Raw genomic sequence first — 22,583 nt, forward strand, 5'->3', positions numbered from 1 at the left:
ATAGCCTCTTGAATCGTTGAAAGACGATGAAAAGAAGGGATCTAAAAGGTTGTGGCCAGAATGGCACTGTGACATTTCCATTGGCCCATGTGAGTACGCCAAGTGGGTCGATGTACGCGTGGCTGTGGGTCCGTCGGGTGCATCCATACAAGAAATGTTGATGTGCTCCCGCGTGCGGTTATAGTGCCAAGCTTAATTGGACCTAGGAAATGTTGAATGTAGCAGTGTGCACGACTTAGTCAGGAGGGAACTTGCATCCTGTTGCTGGCTATATTTACCGAAGTAACTGGCATTAGTCATTGACGGGAGCTTTCGTCTTTTGGTCGAGTTTTTTTAGTGCAACACATCCTGTGCGCAAAGGCGATGCCCTTTGCTGCCACGGCAGAAGTACATTACAATTTACAACACCTTTAGCCATCAACCATGATAATCACCAATCGGCCACAACCCAGCTACTAGTTTGATCATTGCGACTGCTTCGACACCATGTGTGAGGCCTTGGACTCCAGACTGCAAAACAGCAGTCAACCAGCATAGAAAAGCAGTCAAGACTGCACCGAGTAGGAGATCAAGATTCAAAGAACATGACTTCCTGTTGAATATGCTTTTTGCTCGGTGGCAACGTGGACTGTGCTGCCATGGATCTGCAGCGTCATGCCATCTATAATCACAGGGGGTGTTGACTATGGCTTTCTTTGCTGAGTAGATTCTCATTGTGTATGCTTCAAACGATAAATCCTAACATTCCAACAGACATCATAGCGTAAACCATTCTAATATATTAGGTCGCTGCATGTTTATCGTGTGCACTTTATTTCTGAGCGAGCGAGAGGGATAGGAAACCGAGTAACTGCTCTGTGCTGATATCAGCTTTCCTATTATCATTTGGGAAGGTACGCGACAGCAATACGGAACTGTGACTCACGTAAACTTGCATGACGTCCTTCAATCGCCAAACATCAGGCAGGAGGCTTCACTATTGGGAAAAGATAGCACCAGTGACTTGTATACAAGGCACCTCATCTTCACACAACCCCATTTCATACCAGTTCTCACCATCCCCTCAGTCCTCAACCTTGTGCCAGCTGAACGCTCTTTTTTTTTTCTTATTAAAGAAAACCTGTCTGCCTCCTGACCCTGACTCTATCGCCCAGCAGCAGCAAAAAGGAGAGTGGTAGCAGCCCCCAAAATGAACGGCCAAACCGACGCTCCCGCCGTCCCTGCCGCCGATCCAGCGCTCCCGCCGGCCCAAGAAAAAGGCCGGCAAGGGCCCGCAAGGGGTAACAAAGAACTGGGTGTGTCGTCTTTGTTTTTGCCATGCTTGTATGATATAATATATTAACATCCTCATAGGGACAAGGGGCAAGGGACCTCGGTACACGCAGCACTCCGCCGGAAACGGCGTGAGGAAAAGGCTGCCGCCGCCGCCGCCGTCTCTGCTGCCGTCCCGACCGGAAACAATCAAATAACCGTCATATATGCGGATCATTCCTGTGCCTGGCAGCGTCCTCTACCCAGTCATATCTTCTAGTATATCCATCCTCACTACCTCCTAGCCCCTATACTCTATCAGCTCCTCTAGCATACCATCTCTCTCATCCTCTCTCCTATTTACCGTATCGAGGAAATTACACAAAATCACCCGTGACCTAGTCCATGCAGTTAATCATCTCCATTTTGAGCCTGCCTCTGCTAGGGTTCCAAGTGAAGCTTTGTGGAGCTTGGCCGTCGCTTTGTTTGTAGATCACCCAACACGGGTCTGGTGACCACCATGCTGCAAATCTCTCGGGTGTCTCATGGCCGACCGTGCCGATTTCGCAGCCTTCAATTGCTCTCCATAGAGACCAAACACAGTCACAGTGAGCTGGAGTTTGTCAGAAGACCAGGTAGCCAATTAATCTAATTTCTTAGAAGTGTCGTTGATGGTGATGAAGCAAAGGCTCCTCTTTCTCTCCACTTCACTCCAGAAAACTATGGCCCACAAATTAAGACCCGATAACGATCGGTCCGTCCATCCTTCATCAAGCGGTTAGTTCCCTTTCAGTCTACCTGACAACTCAGCCAGCCATCTCGGACTCATGTAGTGACCCTGACCATAAGAAAAGCCCATAAAACAGAAAGGCAACCTGCGTGCGTTGGAATATCCCTACCAGAAAGAACCTAGTGGCTACAGCTGTGTCATATCCTAACTCATCCTGCCATCTCGATGCCCATTTGTCCTTTTCACTTTCACTTCGTGCGTTAGGACTCAAGTACGGGACACGGGGCTCTGCGCTCAGCCGCAGGGCGCTAGAACATTCGCGTGGGTGACTAAAAAAATCCCTGTGTAAACGACGATCGAAATCCGGCGACTCCCACGCCTAGCAGTCTCGTGTCACACCTTCAGCCCGATTGTGCAAGTGGCCTTGCGACTTTATGGCGGGCGCACTTTTTGGCCCAGCGGTTACAGGTTATCCAATCTGACAAGATTGATGCCCGGTTAGCCAAGTCTTGCTGGGCTTGGATATCACCTATATCAACCATACACATTGTTTTCTGGAACTGCGAAAATGCAGGCCCAACCCGGCAGTGCTTGCATATTGCATTGTGTGCTTTGACCCCTTGACCGGGTCTGGACGACTACAGGATATCCACATCTTTATCCCGGCCAATTTGACAGACCTCCAGTTAGACCACAACTACGCTGAGCGACGATTCATGCGAGGCCCCTCCGCAGGATCCATGTTGCTACTTATGGTAGGTTGGGTGTGCAAGGAATATGTCTGCTGCTTCAGACCCGCCTTACAAGCTTGGGTTGGCATGGGGGCGGCCTTGTGCATTCATGTCGACTTAGACTTGCGAATATAGGATCAATAGGGAGATTGTTCATGTTACATCAGATAGCCGGATGCCATGATTGCACAGTCAGGGACTCGGGAGAGCGTTGCAATGGAGCAGATGGCATCAGAGGGGGAAGAGAGATAAAAGGGCGGCAATGCCCGCTGCTTGGGCCTCGATTTCTCTCTCGACCTCAGCCCTCGACGGTTTGTCAGTTCAGGTTTCTAGTCTCTCCTTTATCGCCGTCGGTGGACAAGTCGCTCCGAGGACCAACTTCACTCGTTGATTTTATTTCCTTGTCATCCTTTCCATCATGCACTTCAAGTTGATAGCCTCGTCGTGGGTCTCGCTTGCCCTCTTGGCTGCCGTTCAGGCTGCTTCGCAGACATGCGACATTTTGAGGTCCCAGCAGGCTGGCATGCGTTGCCTGTTGAAGAATGATGGCAACTACAACACGGAGCAAGACCACTACTGGTGAGTCTGACACCCCCTTCCCCTCCACCCTGATTGTTATCTTTGCTGACACGATATACACAACAGGTCCACGGGCTGTGGCGCTCTCAAACCAGCCTGCATCCTGAAGCCAAAGAACGCGCAGGAGGTGTCGGTTATCATGCAGACTTTGCAGGCAAACAACGAGACGTTTGCCGTCAAGTCGGGCGGCCACAACCCAAACAACTACTTTGCAAGCGTCCAAGGCGGCCCTCTCATCTCGACCACGGACCTGAACCCTGAGGTCACATACAATGCCGAGGACAACACCGTCACCGTCGGCCCGGGAAACCGATGGGACGACGTCATGAAGGCCCTCGACGGCAAGAACATCACCGTCGTCGGCGGCCGCGTCGGCAACGTGGGCGTCGGTGGCTACCTCCTCGGCGGCGGTCTCGGCTTCCTCAGCGCACAGTACGGCTGGGCGGCCAACTCTATCGTCGAGGCCGAGGTGGTGCTGGCCAACGGCACTATCGTCACGGCCTCAGAGACGGCCAACCCGCAGCTCCTCATGGCGCTCCGCGGCGGCGGCAACAACTTTGGCATCGTGACAAAGTTCGTCCTCAGGGCCTACCCGATCGGCCGGGTCTGGGGCGGCAACATGGTGTTTGGCGCGTCCAAGACGGATCTGATCCTGGAAGCCATCCGCGACTTTACCGAGAACTACGACAACCACCCCAAGGCCGGCATCATCGCGACGGCCGAGATAACGGCCCTCAACGCCGCCAGGATCTGGACGGTCTTCTTCTTCTACGACGGCGAGGCTCCGCCCGCCGGCGTCTTTGACAAGTTCACGGCCGCCAAGCCCACCATCAACAACTGCAAGTCCCGCTCGTATGCTGACCTTCTCTCTTTCAACAACTGGGTCGTGCTGCACGGGTCGCGCTACGTCATTGCCACCGAGACGACCCCCATGCCGTCGGCAGCCGACGGCCACCGTGTGCTGCGCTCTTACTACGACCACTGGTTCAAGACGTCGGAGCCGCGGGCCATCACGCCCGGGAGCGTCGCGTCCGTGGCGTTCCAGCCCATCCCCAAGAGAATGGCGCGTATCGCGCGCGACAAGGGCGGCGACCTGATCGACCTCGACGACTCGACGGACCAGCTCATCTTTGAGTTCAACTACTCGTACTGGTTCAGCTTGAGCGACAAGGCCGTCGCCGAGACGACGAACAAGCTGGTCGACGGCATGAAGACGCTAATTGACGGCTACGTCGCCGACGGCACCCTGCCCGATGCCCACCGCCCGCTCTTCATGAACGACGTATACTACAACCAGGACTACTGGGGTCGCCTGCGGCCCGAGAAGAGGCAGCTCGCCGCCGACGTCCGCGCCCAGGTCGACCCGCAAAACATCTTTGCCGAGCGCACGGGCGGCATGAAGCTGTGAGGGGGGGGGATTTCTCTTTTGAGACGTGTTCTTTCTGGTTTCTCCATTCTCCATACGCGAGCAGCTAGTCAGTTCGTGTGTTTATTGGGCGGTTTAGATACCAATGTTACACTAGACTTGTATGAAGGATTAATACAGTAATTTCTCTCGAAGATCTCAAATAGTTTGTTTTCTCCAGCAATGTACAGTAGTGGGTGTATGGCCGGCGGAACATGATTTGGTGACCCGAGTCGAAAAATTGGGGTTCTACAGGGCAGTACGTCGCCAACAGACAACATGCTCACTTGGGTAGTAGCATACAACGCAGTCGTGTCGTTTGTAGTAGCATTGGGCCATCGGCAGCAGTCCCGCATCGTTCTGGTTCGAAAGACCTGCCGATCAACAAACGTTATCTCTGACTCGAGTAGACAAGGACCACCAGGTAAGGATAAGGGGGTGTTGGTTTTTCTTGCGTCGTTGTGTTCGGCTGTCCTTCCGTGCCTGCCATCGTTATCCCAGGTACCCTGTCGTAAGTAGTAATTACATGGCCAACCTACATATAGGGTTTCTTGACCAACTGCTTACCAGCAGTTGTATAGTTTTCGTAAAGTGGGCATGGCGTATGCAATTCTTGGTATTTTGCGGGGGCATGCTTTGTCTGTTTGGTGAGACCCTCCCTCTCTCGTGGCCCCCAAACCAACTAAATACCAGATCCTTTGTTGCCCCTATATCGACACTGATACGGGGGAATACGGAGTTATACACCAGCGGGGTTGAATGGAGGTTCTGCCGGTTGTCATCAGCCAGCGTTTGAGGGGGTGGCAGGGTTGGTAACCTGGTAGTGTTGGATGTTTGAATTTATCCCCATTGCCTATTTATTTGTTTCCCCTTTCGCCAAGATTCTTTCGCTGAATGGTGTTCAGACGCGTCGCGGTGGTTTAGGTGGCAGATACCGAACCGGAGGCCAAGAAATTGCAGCTCTGGTTTACAGTTGTCGTGAAATCAAGGTTGGTTTACCCTTTGCCAAGGGTTTCAAGGGTGGTGGTAATATGCAGTTTAGTTCAATCAACTCAATTAACTATAATTCTTCTTTTGCAGTGCCGGGCCGAGAGTCAAGCAATGGGGGGAGGAAACAAGCGGAAGGTACCGCGATTGAGCGACTGGGGGGTTTGTAAGTCCGAGCCGAGGGTTAGGGTTAAACACGCTCTTGCCACCATCAGGACCCACCAATTTAACGCGTCAAATCACCAATCCGTATAAACGCGTCCAATTCCCCCACCGTGTTCCAGATCACCTTCCCCAAAAACCACTTTATACAAGCTACTCGCTCCCCCCATCTCATCCATCTCCAAGCCCGTTCCATCATCAGCATGTCTTAACATCAATACCACAAAAACCACACCACTGAATGAATCCAAACCAATTTCTTCTGTGTCCAACCCAGTTAACAAACAGTTTTCTCAACAATGTTCGCCATCATGCCATCATATCCAGTCTTCAACGACTTTTCATACCAGCCGACGCGGCCGTCGCCGCTGTCGTCATCCTCCCCGATCCGCGCATCGTCGCCACCGCCCGCACACCGGAGCCCCTGCGACCACAACCGGAGGCGCCAGGTTCAGTCGTCGCCTGTCCAGCCGCCGTCGTCGAAATTCAGGTTCTCGGCGCGTCCGGCGCGTCCGAACCCCGTCGTCAGGAACCGCGAGGCTGCGCAGCAGAGCAGGAGGAGATTGTTTCTCAATGGCGTGCAGCAGAGGGCCGATGATCATCGGTGGGAGAGGCGGGGTGTCGAGCACAAGGTAAGCCTGGGCGAATTCAGGGGGTGAAAAGGGGCAAGGGAGGCTTGGGCAATTGGCTGACATTCTCTATGGGTGCTTATAGGTGCTGAGCACAGAGTGGTTCAACGAGACGCAGGCAAGGCAGCAGGCAAAGCTGATGGACCCGGATAGTCTATTGACCGAGGAGGACATTGAAGATGCCGAACGACTAGAAGAGGAGCGTCGGAGCAGCTACGCAGAAATCCCCGACGACCTGATGATGGATTCCATGATGGAGGACGAGCACGAGTTTGAGGCGTTAGTATCAAACGTGCAACAACACCAAGTTCCATCCAGTGGGACGACACGCCCGGACTCACCCCATCTTTCGGACGACGAGGATTATGATTCCTTATTTATGGACTTTCTGTCTACCCAAAATCAAGAAATAGCGCCAGCCTCGTCTGGTGACGTCGAAATGTCATAACTAGATGCAAATCTTGGCATATATGTACAAATAACTGGATGGCATTCTAGGGTGACGGGATTGGGTTATGGCGTTTGGAGCGAACTTTGGCTTTGGCGTTGGAACATGTTGTCATTTTGTCTCTTTTTTTTTTTCGCCAGTCATGTCTATATATAGATTTTTGGCATTGGTGTTCACTATTGTGGCGTACAGGCCTCTGGGTCTGGTGCACCAAGCGCCTCCTGGGCAGATGGCATATCACCCACCAAATCAGAAGGCGGGGAGCCAGTAGCTTGCATCTGATAGGGGGTTAGCAAATGTTTTCGAATAAGTATGCACCAGTTGCAGGCTCACCTTTTGCATTCTGTCCACAATATACTCCCGGTCTGCCGCGTTCGAGTCCAAGTACGTCGGCTCTTCAAACTTGACAACCATCTCGGAAACTAGCCGCTGCTGCTCCTCGTATCTCTTCAGGTCTTCAGCCGACGTCTTGTCCTTGTTCTTCTCCAGCCATTCGGGGAACTTGTCATGGAGTTCCTTCATGGGCTCGTAGAGGATCTCCTTGTTAGTGAGCTGCTCCATCATACCGAGCAACATTTTGGAAAATTCCTCCTCGCCACCCTCGCCGCCCAGCCCGGCGCCGGCTCCGCCCGCCTGCATTTGCTTGAGCAGCTCGGCCATAAAATCGTCCTCAGCGTTCGAATCGGCAGTTGCTGCGGCAGTGGCGGAGTCCCCTGACGCTTGCATCCGCTCCATAGTCCTACGGATGTTGTCCTGGAAAGAGGAGCTGCTGGCGGGCGGAGGTGCGCCCGCAGACGGCTTGGAGCTCTCATCTGCGGCGGCGGCGGCACCTAACTCTTTGAATATGCTTTCAAACTGAGCTTGCATCTCCGGCTACATGTGTTTGAGGCTGGTCAGCAGACTGGCCACTTCCTCGCGAATCAAATTCTTTGACCCACAGAGCTCCCCATATCGCCCAGCATTTCTGCCATACCGGCCTGCAGCTGCTTGGCAAACTCATCCTCGTCAAACTCGTCGGCGGCGTCTGCGGCTGGAGGTTTGCTTGTCGGCAGCGGAGGCGCCGTGCTTGGTTCGCTCGGGCCAGGCGCCGAAACATGGGGCGTCTTTGGCGGGTTGAGCTTTACTGCCGAGAACTCATCCAGCATATCTGAAGAAAAAAAAAAGGAATGTCACATGTCATTATAAAAGTTCCCCACTCGTACGAAAAAAAACAAAACATTTAGCTGCGCTACTACATGCCGTCCAAATCGTCGAGATCGTCTTCGTCCGGGTCCGGAACATCCTCGACAACATCTGCCACTTTGGGAGCCTCAGGTGCCGCCGTTGTGGGCTCACTTGCAGTCGCCGCGGCCGCCGTGACCGGGGGCTCCTTTTTCGGTGCTGCGTCCTCGGGCCTGTCCGCCATGACCCTGGTCTTGTGCCGAGTTTTGCTGGTGGTGTCCTTGTTATTAGTAAGAGTATGCCGTCTTGAGCTGGAGAGAGAAAAAAAATCCCCCGGATACTCTGACGTTGATGCAGGAAGCTGGAAAAACTCCAAGTATCGGCAACCGGCTAGGGAAGCTAGGTCAGATGATCAGGCTCAGCCGTTCGTCTGAGCGCATGCAATCGCGCGCACATGTGGAGTATGCGACGCGATCGATACTAATGCAGTGTAAAGTAGCTTGGTGAAAGGCCACACACCTGTCTTTGTGTGTTTCTTTTTGTTTCGCAGTATGTCCAAGGAAAACAGCCAGATGGAAAGACCCAAGGGGAGAAAAAGAATGTAAACAGGACTGGCAAATGGCATCTCCAGACAAAACGGCCTGGCCAAGTATGATGTGGCCGAGGTCCTTTGATCCACCCCTCCACCAGCGTTACCCCGTCCCTGGATTTGGAGAGCGGTTGCTGAGCTTCTCAATGCACGCGTAAAGGCATGCCCCGCACTTAAAGTTCGCCGCGTGGGCGTTGGGCGGACGTCCCAAATTAATATGGGTCGTTTTTACAAGAGATATATTTTTATTGGTTAAACTTGCGACCGCCGGCAGCAACCCGCAAGACTGCTTCTGCTGTCCGCTAGAACTGATTGGGACCGTTAATCAGCTACTTCGACAAGAACCGACCCCGTTCCGTCCCATCTCCTAACCCCAGTGCACAAGGAAAAAAAAACGCTGGCTCCGACGCGCGCAAAGCTCCGGTGCGCGATAACTGCTGCTAATCACTTATCACCTCGCCCGCATTAAACCTCTGTCAAGGTTTCTGGTCACATCTTCACTGGCGGACCATACAGTCCGTAGCCGCCTCTTTCGTATCCCCGGACACAACCCTGCCTCGTCCTGGCTGTCATAAATCGGACGTCCGATATCCCAAAACTGCTGTCGCGTAACCTACCTACACACTCAGTCTAGCCAGATACTTGCACCACCGTGACCATGTCTCTCAGCCAGAACCGGTTGCAGGAGGAGCGGTTAGTGCTGCCCCCTCCCATGCGCACTTGTTAACGCAGCCTTGCTAACCTTTTACCTGACCTGGACAGCAAGCAATGGCGCAAGGACCACCCTTTTGGTTTCTACGCAAAGCCGCAACGGACGGAAAACGGCACTCTAGACCTCAAGGTGTGGGAGTGTGGCATTCCCGGCAAGGAAAAGACAATATGGGAGGGTGGGCTGTTCAAGATGACCATCACGTTCCCAGAGGGTCAGTTTACAGATGCTCGGTTGTATCCGTGGTGTGCTTGAAGTGAGCCAGATCGCTAACTCGATTGCACTTGATGCCGACAGAGTACCCAACCAAGCCACCCAAATGTATGTCAAAAGGACGGACCCGGAGGTTCTGCTGCCGCGGCTTTTCACACCAGATATTAAATACTAACGGCACCCGATAATTTAGGTAAATTCGTGCCGCCGCTGTTTCACCCCAACGTCTACCCGTCAGGCACTGTATGCCTGTCCATTCTGAACGAGGAGGAGGCGTGGAAACCCTCAATCACCGTCAAGCAGATCCTCATCGGCGTTCAGGATTTGCTGAACGACCCGAACCCCGAGTCTCCAGCTCAAGCCGACGCCTACAACCTATTCAAAAAGGACAAGGTTGAGTACGAGAAGAGGATCAAGAGGGTCGTCAGAGAGAACCCAGCTCCTTGAGCCAAGATCGAGCTGGCTCTCTTCGAGAGCAAACTCGAGCTCGGAATACAGAATACGAAAAAAGAAAAAAAAAAGACGAAAGCGAGATTGCTGGAATTGTGATATGGATTTCTACAGCGGCGTTCCGGAATACCAATGACAGGGCAGGGCAAGTTGAGGCATTCTCTGCACTTGTCCATTTAAAAGGAGGAAAAGATGAGACTAATGGACTGTTGACTATGGACTTTGACCGTTTATGAGATTGCCAGCATCAGCCAAGAGCTGGTCCGTTCGTCAACTGGTTGTGTGAGAACGGCGACTGATTTGGTTGAGTGGGATGACTCCCACGAAGTTGAAGAGAGCCACTTTCAAGGTTGCGACAAGATATGCATGGATGGGGGCTTTGGCGGATGATATAGCATTGTAACCGGGATTGCAGAATCGTTGAATTCCCACACCATTTAGGTAGACTTGGAAAAAACACCAAAGTCACAAAAAGTGGCAAGGGGTAAGAAGAACAAACACAGCAAGTCGAAATATAACAATATACCAACCAAAAAGATTTTGTGGAGATGAGGCAAAAGTATGTGTCAAATTGCTTTGGCCAAGTCGATTCTCGGCGTCCCTCTACGACGATAGTAAAGCTCTTTTACAAGATACATTTTTGCCATCGGTCTTATCAGTCGATTTTATGTAATGGACATGCCCCGCGGCCAATCGGCCGGAGAACCGACATCGGCCAGGTACCAAATAGATGAGCAAGACCAAAAAAAGAGTTTCTCGCCAGCCCATGCCCTCAACAATGCGCAAAGATAAACCTCTTCCAGTAGTAAGGGTAATTACGGGAAAACAAATGAAAATGAAACGGCTAGCAACCTTGCAGAGCTCCCTGCATCGGCCATTCTGCTTGCATAGTGTACTCCAGAAAAAGCTCCCGTCTCCAAGTGGGTGGCCATTGAACCGGGGTCTTTTTGAGCCTATGACTCTTACCCTTCCCCAGTTCTTTTTGATAGCGCCTGGAGGAGTGAGGCAAGGTAGCTTTCCGGGCTTGTAGAAATAAAGACTATCCCTCTTCGACACTGACGTGTCTGGACTCAATCGTACCTGTTGTTCCCCTTTCCCTTTTCCCATTCACAGACTTCTTTCCCACAAGTCATTGCGGGCGTTTCCAAGACACAAAATAACTGCGCGCTGTTTTGCGAGCAGCGTTATTAGCCATTGTCATCACCAATTGGAACTACCCCAACTTCTATACAACCACCACCAAAAACTTTTTTTTTTAAAAAAAAAAGCGCCGTCACAATGTGTGGCATCTTCGCCTGCCACGCGTGAGTCTTTTTCCAAAAATTCACCCATGAGAGGGAATTCAAGCAAGGAACCAAGCAATTGCACAGCCGCGACCATTCGCGACTTGTTGTTGTTGCTGCTGCTGCTGCCCTGCTGCCTTGCCATAGTCGTCCGCGACAAACCCCCTCCAAAAGTCAACAAACACCCCTCTCCTTCGGACCTGAACTGACGAGTACGGAAAACCTCTGGCGCAGACACCCAGATGTGCAAAAATTCAAGCCCACGGCCCTCCGGCTCGCAAAAGCGTACGTCTTGGAACCCATTGGCGGAGAAAGAGGACAGCGTGGACGAGTAGGGACGATCCTTGAGTTTTGGCGATTGACTTGTTATCTGTGCATTGCAGGATCCGACATCGGGGTCCCGATTGGAGTACGTCTTGGCCTGAGTCACTTGCGCGCGATAAGCGGACGATGACCCTCCGGCACGGGTGCTTGCGCTGCTCGTTTATAAGTGCTTTTACTAATATCTTTTTTCGGTTGTTACGATAGGTGGAAGCGTGACTTGCAACCAGACGATATTATGCCATGAGCGCCTCAGTATTGTTGGTGTTGGTACGTGTGCGCTTTTGGATTGTTGGCGCTTTGCGTGGCTACCAAGATTAAAAAAAAACTGACACCAGAATAGAGAGCGGTGCCCAACCCCTTACCAACGAGGATGAGAGCATCATTCTGGCCGTCAATGGCGAGATCTACAACCACAGGCTGATCCGCAAAAGCTTGAAGACCCCATACCACTTCAAGACAACGTCTGACTGCGAGGTTATCATCCCTCTGGTAAGTTGCGCATCGCATTGTTCCAATTCGCCACTTTTGGACCAGCAGCTGCTTCAGGAAATGGTCGAATATCCAGCTGACGTGACAACCGCACTAGTATATGGAATATGGCCTCGATGCGCCCAAGCACCTCGATGGCATGTTCTCATTTGTTCTGTACGACAAGAAGCAGAACCGCACGATAGCTGCCCGAGACCCCATCGGAGTTACGACCTTTTACCAGGGCTGGTCGTCAAAAGAGCCGGGCGCGGTTTACTTTGGATCCGAGCTCAAGTGCCTCTACCAAGTTTGCGACAAGATCGAGGCGTTCCCTCCCGGCCACATCTATGACAGCTTGACGGGCGAGAGGACGCGCTACTTTCAACCGACATGGTGGGACCCCAAGAGGATCCCGGATGCACCACTCGATCTCACAAAGCTGCGTGAGGCGTTGGAGAAGTCGGTCAGGAAACGCCTGATGGCCGAGGTACCGTACGGTGTTCTTCTGTCAGGTGGTCTGGACTCGAGTCTGGTTGCATCGATCGCTCAGCGTGAGACAAAGCGTTTGAAGAAACTTGCGATCGAGGCTGGTCTCCAGGACTTGCCTGCTGAGCCGACAGAGAACCATGACCAGGGCGAGGGGCTTGTGGGAATTGACGACGAGAACAAGTTGTCAACCATGACTTACCTTCCACAGCTCAACTCATTTTCGATTGGTCTGCCAGGCTCGCCCGACAACAAGGCAGCCCTTGAGGTGGCCAAGTTCCTGGGCACCAAGCACCACGTCATGACATTCACAATCGAGGATGGTCTCAACGCCCTTTCGGATGTCATCTACCACCTGGAGTCGTACGACGTGACCACGATCCGAGCCTCAACCCCCATGTACTTGCTTTCTCGTAAGATCAAGGCCATGGGTATCAAGATGGTTTTGAGCGGCGAGGGAAGCGACGAGGCGTTTGGTGGCTACTTGTACTTCCACAACGCCCCTGACAAGGAGGCTTTCCACGAAGAGACCGTCCGCCGCGTCAAGAACTTGCACCTCTCCGACTGCTTGCGTGCCAACAAGTCGACCTCGGCCTGGGGATTGGAGGCCCGTGTGCCGTTCCTCGACAAGGAGTTCCTTGAGCTGGCCATGAACATTGATCCCAAGGAGAAGATGATCACCAAGGATCGTATCGAAAAGTACATTGTCCGCAAGGCGTTCGACACGTCTGACGACCCCAACGCGGAGCCCTACCTCCCAGATAACATCCTTTGGCGCCAGAAGGAGCAGTTCTCAGACGGTGTGGGCTACGGCTGGATCGACGCGCTCAAGGACAATGCCGAGATCCAAGTGACGGACGAGATGATGAAGAACCCCAAGCCCGAGTGGGGAGACGACATCCCAGACACCAAGGAGGCGTACTGGTACAGGTGCATGTTTGACGAGCATTTCCCGCCTCACTGCGCCTCAACTGTGGAGCGCTGGACCCCGACGTGGTCTAACCAGACCGATCCCAGTGGGAGGTGAGTTAAGCCGTACCTTGCTAGTTTTAACATGGCCAGCAGCCTTGGTTGATACTGACGAATTTATTTTTGACAGAGCCATCGCGGTCCATGCTGCCAAGTATGACCACATCAACGAGTAATGGAAGTACCAATTGACAAGGAGGGGAAAATTTCAGGGCGCTTAGAGTAGATGGATGTTAATAGATCTCAGACATTGGAATGCTGTAAGGTTTGGTAGAGGTCGTGCAACATTCGTGCCAGAAGTTGTGATGGTGACTTGAAAACCAGTGTCCCAGGCAAGGGAGATGCATAAAAGAATTGCACCCGACAGAGGCGACAGATATGTCCGTTTGCGATTTTGCGATGGAGCAATTACAAAGTATTACCCCTACATGTCTTTACATACAAAAAATCAACAAAGTGGAGGATTTTCCTCTGCCTGAGACTCTTGAGTTGGTTGCTGGCATAAACCGTTTGATGCGCGACGTCACCTGATCCTCAGAAACACGTGGGTCGCTCAGTGGTCCCTGCATCCAGCTGCTTTTCAATGCGCAGAAATTGACTGCCCAAACAGAGAAGCTCAATTGGGCCGGTTTTGACCGAGCGTCCCCGTTGCTGAATCCACCCGACTTCCCGAAGCAGTACCCTTTGGAGCATCGCTGCCACCTCAACAATTTTAACTATCCCTCCGGCGCCTGTTTGAAAGACCCATCTCCAGTTCGAACTCTTTCTGATATTTCTGCCATCCGACTTTGCATCATCACACAAGATCCATTTTCCCCGTCTTCTAGGTCAATTCCCCGTCACACACCATCAAGATGTCTATCCCTAACTTTGAGGACATTACCAAGTCGGCCAACGACGTGAGTTTTTTTTTCTGCGGCTTTATTTTAGACCACTTGAGATATCCCATTGAACACAATCGCCGTTTCTCGATGAGCGCGCAGGGTGATGATCGCTTGCATCTGGATTCTCATTGCGCGACGATGCATTCTCTCCTTTAGCTTGGGAAACCCATCAGACGAAGACACGAGGCTTACTTAACGCGTTTTCTGTTCATGTAGTTGCTCACCAGGGAGTTCTACCACCTGGCTGCTGGCACCCTCGAGGTCAAGAGCAAGACCCCCAACAACGTCGAATTCAAGGTCAAGGGCAAGAGCACTCACGAGGGCGCCACCAGCGGATCTGTAAGTTGACCATCACTCACTCGGCTAGAGGCAGAAAAAAATCTATCACCACGCTAACGCATATCTTTTTCCTGGCGCACAGTTGGAGGGCAAATTCGCAGACAAGTCTCTCGGTACGGCAAAAGCCACCACCACAAAAACCGCTGAATATCCCAGCGGCCCCAAAAAAAAAAAAAAAACAATGGAGCCAGAGCACCAGCACCTGGACTTGAGCCGTTCTTGCGCGTGCTTTCTATATCACGGATAGGAGGCGCCAAGAACAGCTGGCCCGTGGAATTCGCGGCGATGCTCCCTCCGGCTTGTTCCTATTACTAATGATATACCATCGGACAGGCCTGACCCTCACCCAGTTATGGAACACTGCCAACGCCCTCGAGTCCAAGCTTGAGCTCAACGACACCCTTGCCAAGGGCCTCAAGCTTGAGGGTCTCTTCGGCTTCCTGCCTGCCACCAGCGCCACCGCTGCCAAGCTGAACCTGCACTTCAAGCAGTCCAACGTCCACGGCCGCGCCTTCTTCGACCTCCTCAAGGGTCCCACGGCCAACGTCGACGCCGTCATCGGCCACGAGGGCTTCCTCGCCGGTCTGTCGGGTGGCTACAACGTCCAGAAGGCTGCCATCACCAGCTACAGCGCCGCTGTGGGCTACAGCGCTCCCCAGTACACCGCTGCCGTCACCGCCACTGACAACGCCAGCGTTTTCGCTGCCAGCTACTACCACAAGGTCAACAGCCTGGTCGAGGCCGGTGCCAAGGCCAGCTGGAACTCCAAGATCGGCAACAGCGTCGGTCTCGAGGTCGCCACCAAGTACCGCATCGACCCCCTGTCCTTTGTCAAGGTATGTAGCAGTTGGTTTTACCTGTAGAGTTGGCCTGGGTGCCACGCCTAGTCGGATTTGTATACTGACGCGCGATTTGTGCATTCAAACAGGGCAAGATCAACGACCGCGGTGTTGCCGCCGTTGCTTACACCACCCTCCTCCGCCCCGGCGTCACCTTTGGCATCGGTGCTTCCTTCGATACCCAGAAGCTCGACCAAGCCACCCACAAGGTTGGCACCAGCTTTACCTTTGAGTCTTAAGCGTGTTCACATCTTCGGTGTCGACATGTTGACGGGGATCTTTAAACCACCTCTCTGATAGTGTATATGGGCTGGACTGGGCTACATAGACACATCTAGACTTGACCTTATCGCTGAGGGGAGGGCCGACCAAAAAAAACCTGTACCAAATCTGTCAATACAAAAAGACCTTTTTCTTTACCATAAGGACATGTAATAACGATTGCTGACTGTCGCCGTAAACGCCATTTGTACGGATGTCTGAAAAAAGCCGTGAACAGTGGTATGCCCGTGTCCGGTGTATTCGTCTTATTAATCTCTAGAACCGAATCTATTTCTTAGATGCATTGGTATAACCAAGGATTGCTTTCCGATTCGACGATATGAAGGATAAAATGCCATGGTCTTTGAGGATGACCTCAAACCCTACGCTGGCGGATAGCCTCACTCCTGTCGGACCGGTCTCTCTTCAGCGAAAAGAAGAGCGCTGGCACAGCCAGTGCCACGGCCAAAACGGCCGACACGACAATGAACCCACCCATGAAACTATCATGGGATCCGATGGACGGCTCAAACTCCATCGAAGACGCCTTGCGACGGTCCATACGGCGGTGGGTACGTTCGTGGCTCTCGTGATCAAAATGCGGCACCTCCTCCGCCCGCTGACCCTGGCCGTATCCCATCCCGGCCCCCCAGGTACCGTCCCCGGGCGGCGGTTTCTGCTCGGCGCGCGCACCGTCGGCCCCACCGCTGCTAGCCTCGTGCGCCGCGGCCCTCTTGGCGCCGTGCGCTCCCCATCCACCGTTGCGATAGAAGGACGGCGGCGGGCCCGTGTATGTGCTCCGGCGGCGGCTCAGACCGGATGCGGCGCGGCCGCCTGCTGGGCCGGTGGAGCTGTAGGATCCCCTGGTTGCGGCGGCGGCGTGGTGATGGTGGTGGCGTGTGCGCATCACGTCGCGGTCGTAGGCGGCGCGCTTGTCAGGCGATGACAGGACAGAGTAGGCGTCCGAGATGCGCATGAAGCGGGCTGGAGCCTCTGGGTCCGAACGGTTGTGGTCCGGGTGGTGGGTTTTGGAGAGCGTGTAGAAAGACCTGTTCCCTCGGGGTATAGTTTGTCAGTGGTCAAGTTTTCTTTTCTTTTTTTCCGGTTCTGTATCCGTCGCTCCCAACGAAAATGCTGCAGCATGGGGCAGTCGCACTTCTTAATTTCAGCGGCGGAGGCATTCTCGCCAACTTTCAAAGTCTCGTAGTGATTTTGGCCGACGTCATCTTCGCATAGAGGACGAGAGCTATGAAAGGACCTAATGACTTTGTTGGAAAATATGTTTCTGCCATTGAGAACAGTATAAAATGCCGTAAGGCGTTGGACTTGGGGGAATGGCATCCCTCATCCCGAAATAATACCAGACTTTGTCTGGAGGATACGGTTGGTGGTGAAGGGTAATTGCCGTGGAATCAAAAAGTATGCTGTGCAGGGCAGGTCCATTGATGGATGATGCCATGAATCTCTTGCTGCGAGTTCGGTTGTGGCTGATGCAAGTGGCGGCCATCTTGAGCCACAGATTACCCCCGCTCACATCATACTACTACGAACTTCTCCAAAACCGGAAAGCCCGACTCCGATCCCTGGTGGCGGGGTTAGAATTTGCGCAAAAGCTCCCAAGCTCGCATAACGATTTCCAACCGTTGCTGTCGACTCCGACAAGGCGCCAAACCAACACCGTCAGTATGGCTGCACAAGTCCCTACTGAGGAGCTCAAAAAGCTCAAGGGTAAGCAAGCCAGCTGCATTCATTGCCTCTGTATTAAGAATATTAAAACTAACGCTAACACAACCCGTCTTTCTCACAATTTAGTCGCTGCGAAATCAGACGACCCAGCTGCGGCCAACGGGGCCAACGGCAACGCCGCAAACGATAGTGACGGGTCCGACGACGACGACGAGGCAGAGGATGCCGCTGCCGCCGCTGCCGGTGGAGAAGGCGCCAAGAAAAAGAAGAAGAGAAAGCCACGCAAGAAGAAGAAGAAGAACGCCAATGGCCAGACGGACCCTCCCAGAATCCCCATCTCCCAGCTCTTCCCGGACAACAGCTACCCGAAGGGCCAGGAGGTTGAGTACATTGGCGAGAACACATACCGCACCACAAACGAGGAGAAGCGCCACCTTGACAGCCTCAACAGCGACCTCTTGACAGACTACCGTCATGGCGCCGAGGCACACAGGCAGGCTCGCAGGTGGGCGCATAAGCACATCAAGCCGGGCATGTCGCTGACGGACATTGCAAACGGTATCGAGGACAGCGTGCGAGCGCTGGTGGGACACTCGGGTCTGGAGGAGGGCGATGCCATCATCGCCGGTATGGGTTTCCCTACCGGGCTGAGCATAAACCACTGCGCGGCCCACTACACGCCCAATGCAGGCAACAAGATGGTGCTGGAGCATGATGATGTGCTCAAGGTGGACATCGGAGTGCATGTTAATGGTCGCATCGTCGACAGTGCCTTTACCGTTGCATTCAACCCCCGCTATGACAACCTCCTTGCAGCTGTCAAGGATGCCACTAATACTGGCATCCGCGAGGCCGGCATCGATGCACGACTGGGCGAGATCGGAGAGGCAATCCAGGAGACCATGGAGAGTTACGAGGTAGAGATTGACGGCGAGACTTACCCCGTAAAGCCGATCCGTAACCTGAATGGCCACACCATTGACCGATATACCATCCACGGCGGCAAGAGCGTGCCTATCGTCAAGTCTGCCGACCAGACGAAGATGGAGGAGGGAGAAATCTATGCTATCGAGACGTTCGGCAGCACCGGACTGGGCTACGTTCGCGATGAGGGCGAAGTGTCCCACTACGCGAAGCGCGCTGATGCGCCCAACGTTGCGCTACGGTTGACATCGGCGCAAAAGATATTGAACGTGATCAACAAGAATTTTGGCACGCTGCCGTTTTGCAGGCGTTACTTGGACCGTCTGGGACAGGACAAGTACCTACTAGGAGTGAGTTGAACCTGGGCGAACTCACATCCCTCGGTGCAAATTGTTGACCAATCCTGACATGTGCAGTTGAACAACCTTGTGTCCAACGGGATTGTCGAGGCATACCCACCCTTGGTCGACAAGAAGGGTTCTTACACAGCCCAATACGAACACGTAAGTGCTTTGGTGCATTATGCCAGTCTTTGAAAATTTACCGGGCCTGGATGACCTCGTTTTTCCAGCTACCGACTGACAGGTGACACTTCTAGACTATTCTCCTTCGGCCGACTGTGAAGGAGGTTATCAGCCGTGGAGACGATTACTAGGTTCCAGAATTGATGCGGAATTTGCATGAAACAGAATTCAAGCATGTCGAAAAGTTGACGATTAGCTGACTCACTCACATTACCATGGTAATACTTGACATCAGTTATCCACGCTACTTGAGATTGCTCTGACATTTGACGCCGATTTCGAGCGTCTGATCAGCGAGGACAACTATTATTATTGTTTAACTTTTGATAAGAATGCGACAGAGCTATATCGTACATGACAACTCCAATGAAGAAAATCGGGCAGTTCCAAGCCGGAAAAAAAAAAGTCTGATATCCTGCAGCAAATACCATCCGAATATTCACGCTTGTCATGGTTTCCTTGGTACCGAATGGGGCTTGTAGGGAGGCTATGGGTCAGCAGCGACCTGGACTTTCACATGTAAATAAAGAGCGGGTACTTTGCAAATCAAATGCTGCGTTAGTGGCTTGTACAGCTTGTACAATGGAACTCTGTGAAAGGCAGCTGGGGATCTCCATTATTCAAACTTCCCCGCAGACAGCTTCTGGGCAGTTGCTGAAGAAATCACATAACATAATATTAGCGTTGGTTGATCGGTGGTGTTTCGGGATTCGGTCCCTTGCATCATACCAATACGCAATAGCTGATAGTGTGTAACTTTCATTTGATGATTCTCCAAAGCCCAGAGGACAGCCTTCTGCATCGCCAAGCGAAAATGCCCGATTCCTTTCACTGCGCTTCAAAGTTGCCACCAGGAAACCCGACCTTTTTCGCTTTGAGAGTACACTGTATGACACACCCCTGGCGGCAAAAGCCCAATGGGATGCATGGATGACTGGTCAGTGCGAGTCTTTTCCGCCAATCACTCGTGGCTACTTATCATCGTTCCGTGGATCCCCGATAAGTACAAGGGAGCTGCAGGGATGTGGCTTTTTCCGTGCCGGGGGCGCGGACGCCATTAATGGTAAAATTTAGACAAAGCACAATTTAATCGCCCAGACCAGTCGACTTGATAAAGTTCTTGAGTCGACCTGAGGTTTTTTTTTTCCTTTCCATTTCTCGCCCCTAACCATCATCCAACTCACACAAACACAAACCCACTCTCATTTCAATCGACAACGCGAAGGACGTCTTGTCGATTTTTTTTTCTTTGCTTACTCTTGATTACTGCAAAATAGACTGTTTTGCTCTATTACGCGCCGATTAGTTTTCCTGCGAAATAAGCAAACCCGGGCCTGCCGCTACAACACGTAAACCCAGCGCCCCGTACCATCCGAAACCAACCGAACTACACCGAAAGTCCGCTCGCACACGACCTCTTTCCTATAGAGACGGTGTACAACTCCACCCAGAGCGTCATCGCACGCGACCATATTCTCACCTCGCTCTACCATTCTATTGAGCAAATCTACCCCCATCACATCTTCCACAATGAAGGTCTTCACAAACAAGGACACTTTCAACTACTCGTGGGAGGAGGTGTCGACGGCAAACTGGAGGAAATACTGCCCGTGGAACGACAAGTCGACGCACGTTATCGCCGTTGATACCATCTCGCGGTCCGTCGACGCCCAGACCGGAATCCTGCGCACAGAGAGGCTCATCACCTGCCGGCAAAATGCCCCCGACTGGGTGTGCAAAGTGCTCGGGGCCAGCAACGGCGAGTCGCTCATGTACGAGGTGTCGTACGTCGACGCGGCCAACAAAAAGGTCACCATGGTCTCGCAGAACATGACGTGGTCAAACCTGATCAACGTCCAGGAGACGGTAGTCTACAGCCCGCTCAACGACAAGCAGACCCAGTTTGTACAGGATGCCAAGATCACCGCCCTGTGCGGCGGCTGGCAGAAGATCAAGAATTCGATCGAGGACGCCATCGTCACCCGCTTCCGTGAGAACGCCGCCAAGGGTCGCGAGGGCTTCGAATCGGTCCTGGCCATGAGCAGGCGCGTCTTTGCTGAGGAGAGGGCCCGTCAGGTTGTCAGTGCTCAATGACATGTTGAGTCGGTCTGAGCCTCGAGCGAAAAACCTACACTTTAAACAGATGACTACCCATGCCCCCTCTTTCTGGTGGGAAGCATGACGACGAGACGGCCTGCTCTCATACGTAAAGAAAATATTTGGCTTTAGCGATTCTTTCCTGACGAGTTCTGCGACATTTCTCATATTTCCTATCTGCATAATCTGCATTAGCCGGCGCGCTTGAGCGAGATCCTCCTTTTGATTGACGAGGGGCTTTGGAAAAGGGTGTTTTATTATCAACAAAAAGTTTTCGGAGGGTTTCTTTATTTTGCGCTTTGGCTTCATTACAATTGTCCTAGACGGTTCACTGATCATGTTTTTGTGGTTTGTGTCCCTGGCCCATTATGAGGTGGACTGCGAAGATCGAGGCCCGTGGACAGATCACACACTCACATCTTCCTCTCTCTAAAAAGGCGTTTGGGAATACCCGGTTAGACTGCTTTTTTTTATACACTGGCTTTTTATAATAGATTGGTGTTATTGCTACCAGTGTCAAAAGCTCCGGCCTGCGAAGCTTGCGCCGTTTGAGTATGACCTTTGGCATCACCGCTTTGCGTCTTAGATTGTCTAGAAGGCATTACTCTGTACATATGCCACAAGATTTTGACATGAGAAATTTACAACTGGTGAACCAGAAACCTCGTCACTCTCAGCTCGTGTTGTCTATGTAATCCGTCTGTCCGAAACCCGCGGTCGTTTTCATCATTCTGACTCCTCCAAAAACAGAAAGAAAAATAAAAGAGTGCCCCCACTTGATCCGCTCGCCCGGGAAGCGAGATCGGCGGTCCCCTTTATGGAAGGGGGTTCACCTTTTGAACCCCGGGGGGCGGGGGGCTGAGACCGACCACCACCAAAAAGCAAAAGTCTCACACATCCGCTCTCGACCGACACCTCGCCTGGTACCGGGTCAACAGCGCTCTTGTGTCTGCGTCCAAGATCTCGGGCTGCGCGAGGACTCGGCCGGCAAAGTCGGCCGCCTCGGCGTACCGGCGGTAAAAGTACAGCTCCTCGACGGCGTGGACGAGGTCCTGCGCCAGCATCTTGGAGACGGTCGTGGTCGTGGACGATGCCGGCGTGAGGGGGAAGGGGATTTGGTGTTGGATCTTGTTTATATTTGGTCAGTGGCTGGGGGGGGGATTGATGAACTTGAAAAAAAAAAAAAAAAAACCACAAGATGAACATACTAAGCGTGCTTTAAAACACTATAAACACACAAGGTATTTTTCTCACAACTCACATTGCCATTCTGTATCTTGGGAGTATACGTCGCCCTGAGCGCCTGGAACGCCTCCTCGGTCTGCCTGAGCTTGTCCTGCCTACTCTGTGGCTTGGCGGCGGGGCACTGCTGGTCTGCCAGGGGGCCGGTGTCGTCCTCATCTCCCGAGATGTTTATCGCGAAGAGGTCGTCTGCCATGGTTGATTGTCTTTTTT

General features: G+C 52.7%; 11 protein-coding genes across 11 annotated transcripts; 8 read left to right on the plus strand and 3 right to left on the minus strand.

Moving 5' to 3' along the window:
- Window positions 1-1,189: 1,189 nt before the first annotated feature.
- On the plus strand, window positions 1,190-1,469 carry PpBr36_08165 (uncharacterized protein; the record flags this gene model as incomplete). Its single annotated transcript, XM_029895297.1, has 2 exons — window positions 1,190-1,295; window positions 1,354-1,469. 2 exons carry the CDS (start codon window positions 1,190-1,192, stop codon window positions 1,467-1,469), a joined length of 222 nt encoding a protein of 73 aa, XP_029747565.1.
- Window positions 1,470-3,130: 1,661 nt separating this feature from the next.
- Window positions 3,131-4,699, plus strand: PpBr36_08166 (uncharacterized protein; the record flags this gene model as incomplete). Its single annotated transcript, XM_029895298.1, has 2 exons — window positions 3,131-3,291; window positions 3,358-4,699. 2 exons carry the CDS (start codon window positions 3,131-3,133, stop codon window positions 4,697-4,699), a joined length of 1,503 nt encoding a protein of 500 aa, XP_029747568.1.
- A 1,445-nt stretch (window positions 4,700-6,144) lies between these two features.
- Window positions 6,145-6,922, plus strand: PpBr36_08167 (uncharacterized protein; the record flags this gene model as incomplete). Its single annotated transcript, XM_029895299.1, has 2 exons — window positions 6,145-6,477; window positions 6,560-6,922. The coding sequence occupies 2 exons, from the start codon at window positions 6,145-6,147 to the stop codon at window positions 6,920-6,922; spliced, it is 696 nt and encodes a 231-aa protein (XP_029747567.1).
- A 176-nt stretch (window positions 6,923-7,098) lies between these two features.
- On the minus strand, window positions 7,099-8,327 carry PpBr36_08168 (uncharacterized protein; the record flags this gene model as incomplete). Its single annotated transcript, XM_029895300.1, has 4 exons — window positions 7,099-7,200; window positions 7,256-7,795; window positions 7,861-7,987; window positions 8,158-8,327. 4 exons carry the CDS (start codon window positions 8,325-8,327, stop codon window positions 7,099-7,101), a joined length of 939 nt encoding a protein of 312 aa, XP_029747570.1.
- A 1,003-nt stretch (window positions 8,328-9,330) lies between these two features.
- PpBr36_08169 (uncharacterized protein) lies at window positions 9,331-10,041 on the plus strand (the record flags this gene model as incomplete). The annotated part of the gene is made up of 4 exons (XM_029895301.1): window positions 9,331-9,365; window positions 9,435-9,595; window positions 9,679-9,702; window positions 9,788-10,041. 4 exons carry the CDS (start codon window positions 9,331-9,333, stop codon window positions 10,039-10,041), a joined length of 474 nt encoding a protein of 157 aa, XP_029747569.1.
- A 1,281-nt stretch (window positions 10,042-11,322) lies between these two features.
- On the plus strand, window positions 11,323-13,750 carry PpBr36_08170 (uncharacterized protein; the record flags this gene model as incomplete). Its single annotated transcript, XM_029895302.1, has 7 exons — window positions 11,323-11,348; window positions 11,562-11,612; window positions 11,711-11,736; window positions 11,856-11,918; window positions 11,992-12,140; window positions 12,238-13,628; window positions 13,705-13,750. 7 exons carry the CDS (start codon window positions 11,323-11,325, stop codon window positions 13,748-13,750), a joined length of 1,752 nt encoding a protein of 583 aa, XP_029746969.1.
- Window positions 13,751-14,428: 678 nt separating this feature from the next.
- PpBr36_08171 (uncharacterized protein) lies at window positions 14,429-15,875 on the plus strand (the record flags this gene model as incomplete). Its single annotated transcript, XM_029895303.1, has 5 exons — window positions 14,429-14,473; window positions 14,675-14,797; window positions 14,880-14,910; window positions 15,131-15,633; window positions 15,726-15,875. The coding sequence occupies 5 exons, from the start codon at window positions 14,429-14,431 to the stop codon at window positions 15,873-15,875; spliced, it is 852 nt and encodes a 283-aa protein (XP_029746970.1).
- Window positions 15,876-16,273: 398 nt separating this feature from the next.
- PpBr36_08172 (uncharacterized protein) lies at window positions 16,274-17,238 on the minus strand (the record flags this gene model as incomplete). The annotated part of the gene is made up of 2 exons (XM_029895304.1): window positions 16,274-16,953; window positions 17,025-17,238. 2 exons carry the CDS (start codon window positions 17,236-17,238, stop codon window positions 16,274-16,276), a joined length of 894 nt encoding a protein of 297 aa, XP_029746967.1.
- A 344-nt stretch (window positions 17,239-17,582) lies between these two features.
- PpBr36_08173 (uncharacterized protein) lies at window positions 17,583-19,162 on the plus strand (the record flags this gene model as incomplete). The annotated part of the gene is made up of 4 exons (XM_029895305.1): window positions 17,583-17,625; window positions 17,710-18,857; window positions 18,924-19,010; window positions 19,106-19,162. The coding sequence occupies 4 exons, from the start codon at window positions 17,583-17,585 to the stop codon at window positions 19,160-19,162; spliced, it is 1,335 nt and encodes a 444-aa protein (XP_029746968.1).
- Window positions 19,163-20,561: 1,399 nt separating this feature from the next.
- On the plus strand, window positions 20,562-21,125 carry PpBr36_08174 (uncharacterized protein; the record flags this gene model as incomplete). The annotated part of the gene is made up of 1 exon (XM_029895306.1): window positions 20,562-21,125. One exon carries the CDS (start codon window positions 20,562-20,564, stop codon window positions 21,123-21,125), a length of 564 nt encoding a protein of 187 aa, XP_029746965.1.
- An 893-nt stretch (window positions 21,126-22,018) lies between these two features.
- Window positions 22,019-22,566, minus strand: PpBr36_08175 (uncharacterized protein; the record flags this gene model as incomplete). Its single annotated transcript, XM_029895307.1, has 2 exons — window positions 22,019-22,255; window positions 22,390-22,566. The coding sequence occupies 2 exons, from the start codon at window positions 22,564-22,566 to the stop codon at window positions 22,019-22,021; spliced, it is 414 nt and encodes a 137-aa protein (XP_029746966.1).
- Window positions 22,567-22,583: the final 17 nt, after the last annotated feature.

The sequence above is a fragment of the Pyricularia pennisetigena genome, chromosome 5 (assembly GCF_004337985.1).
Source record: "Pyricularia pennisetigena strain Br36 chromosome 5, whole genome shotgun sequence".
Taxonomy (NCBI): Eukaryota; Fungi; Ascomycota; class Sordariomycetes; order Magnaporthales; family Pyriculariaceae; genus Pyricularia; species Pyricularia pennisetigena.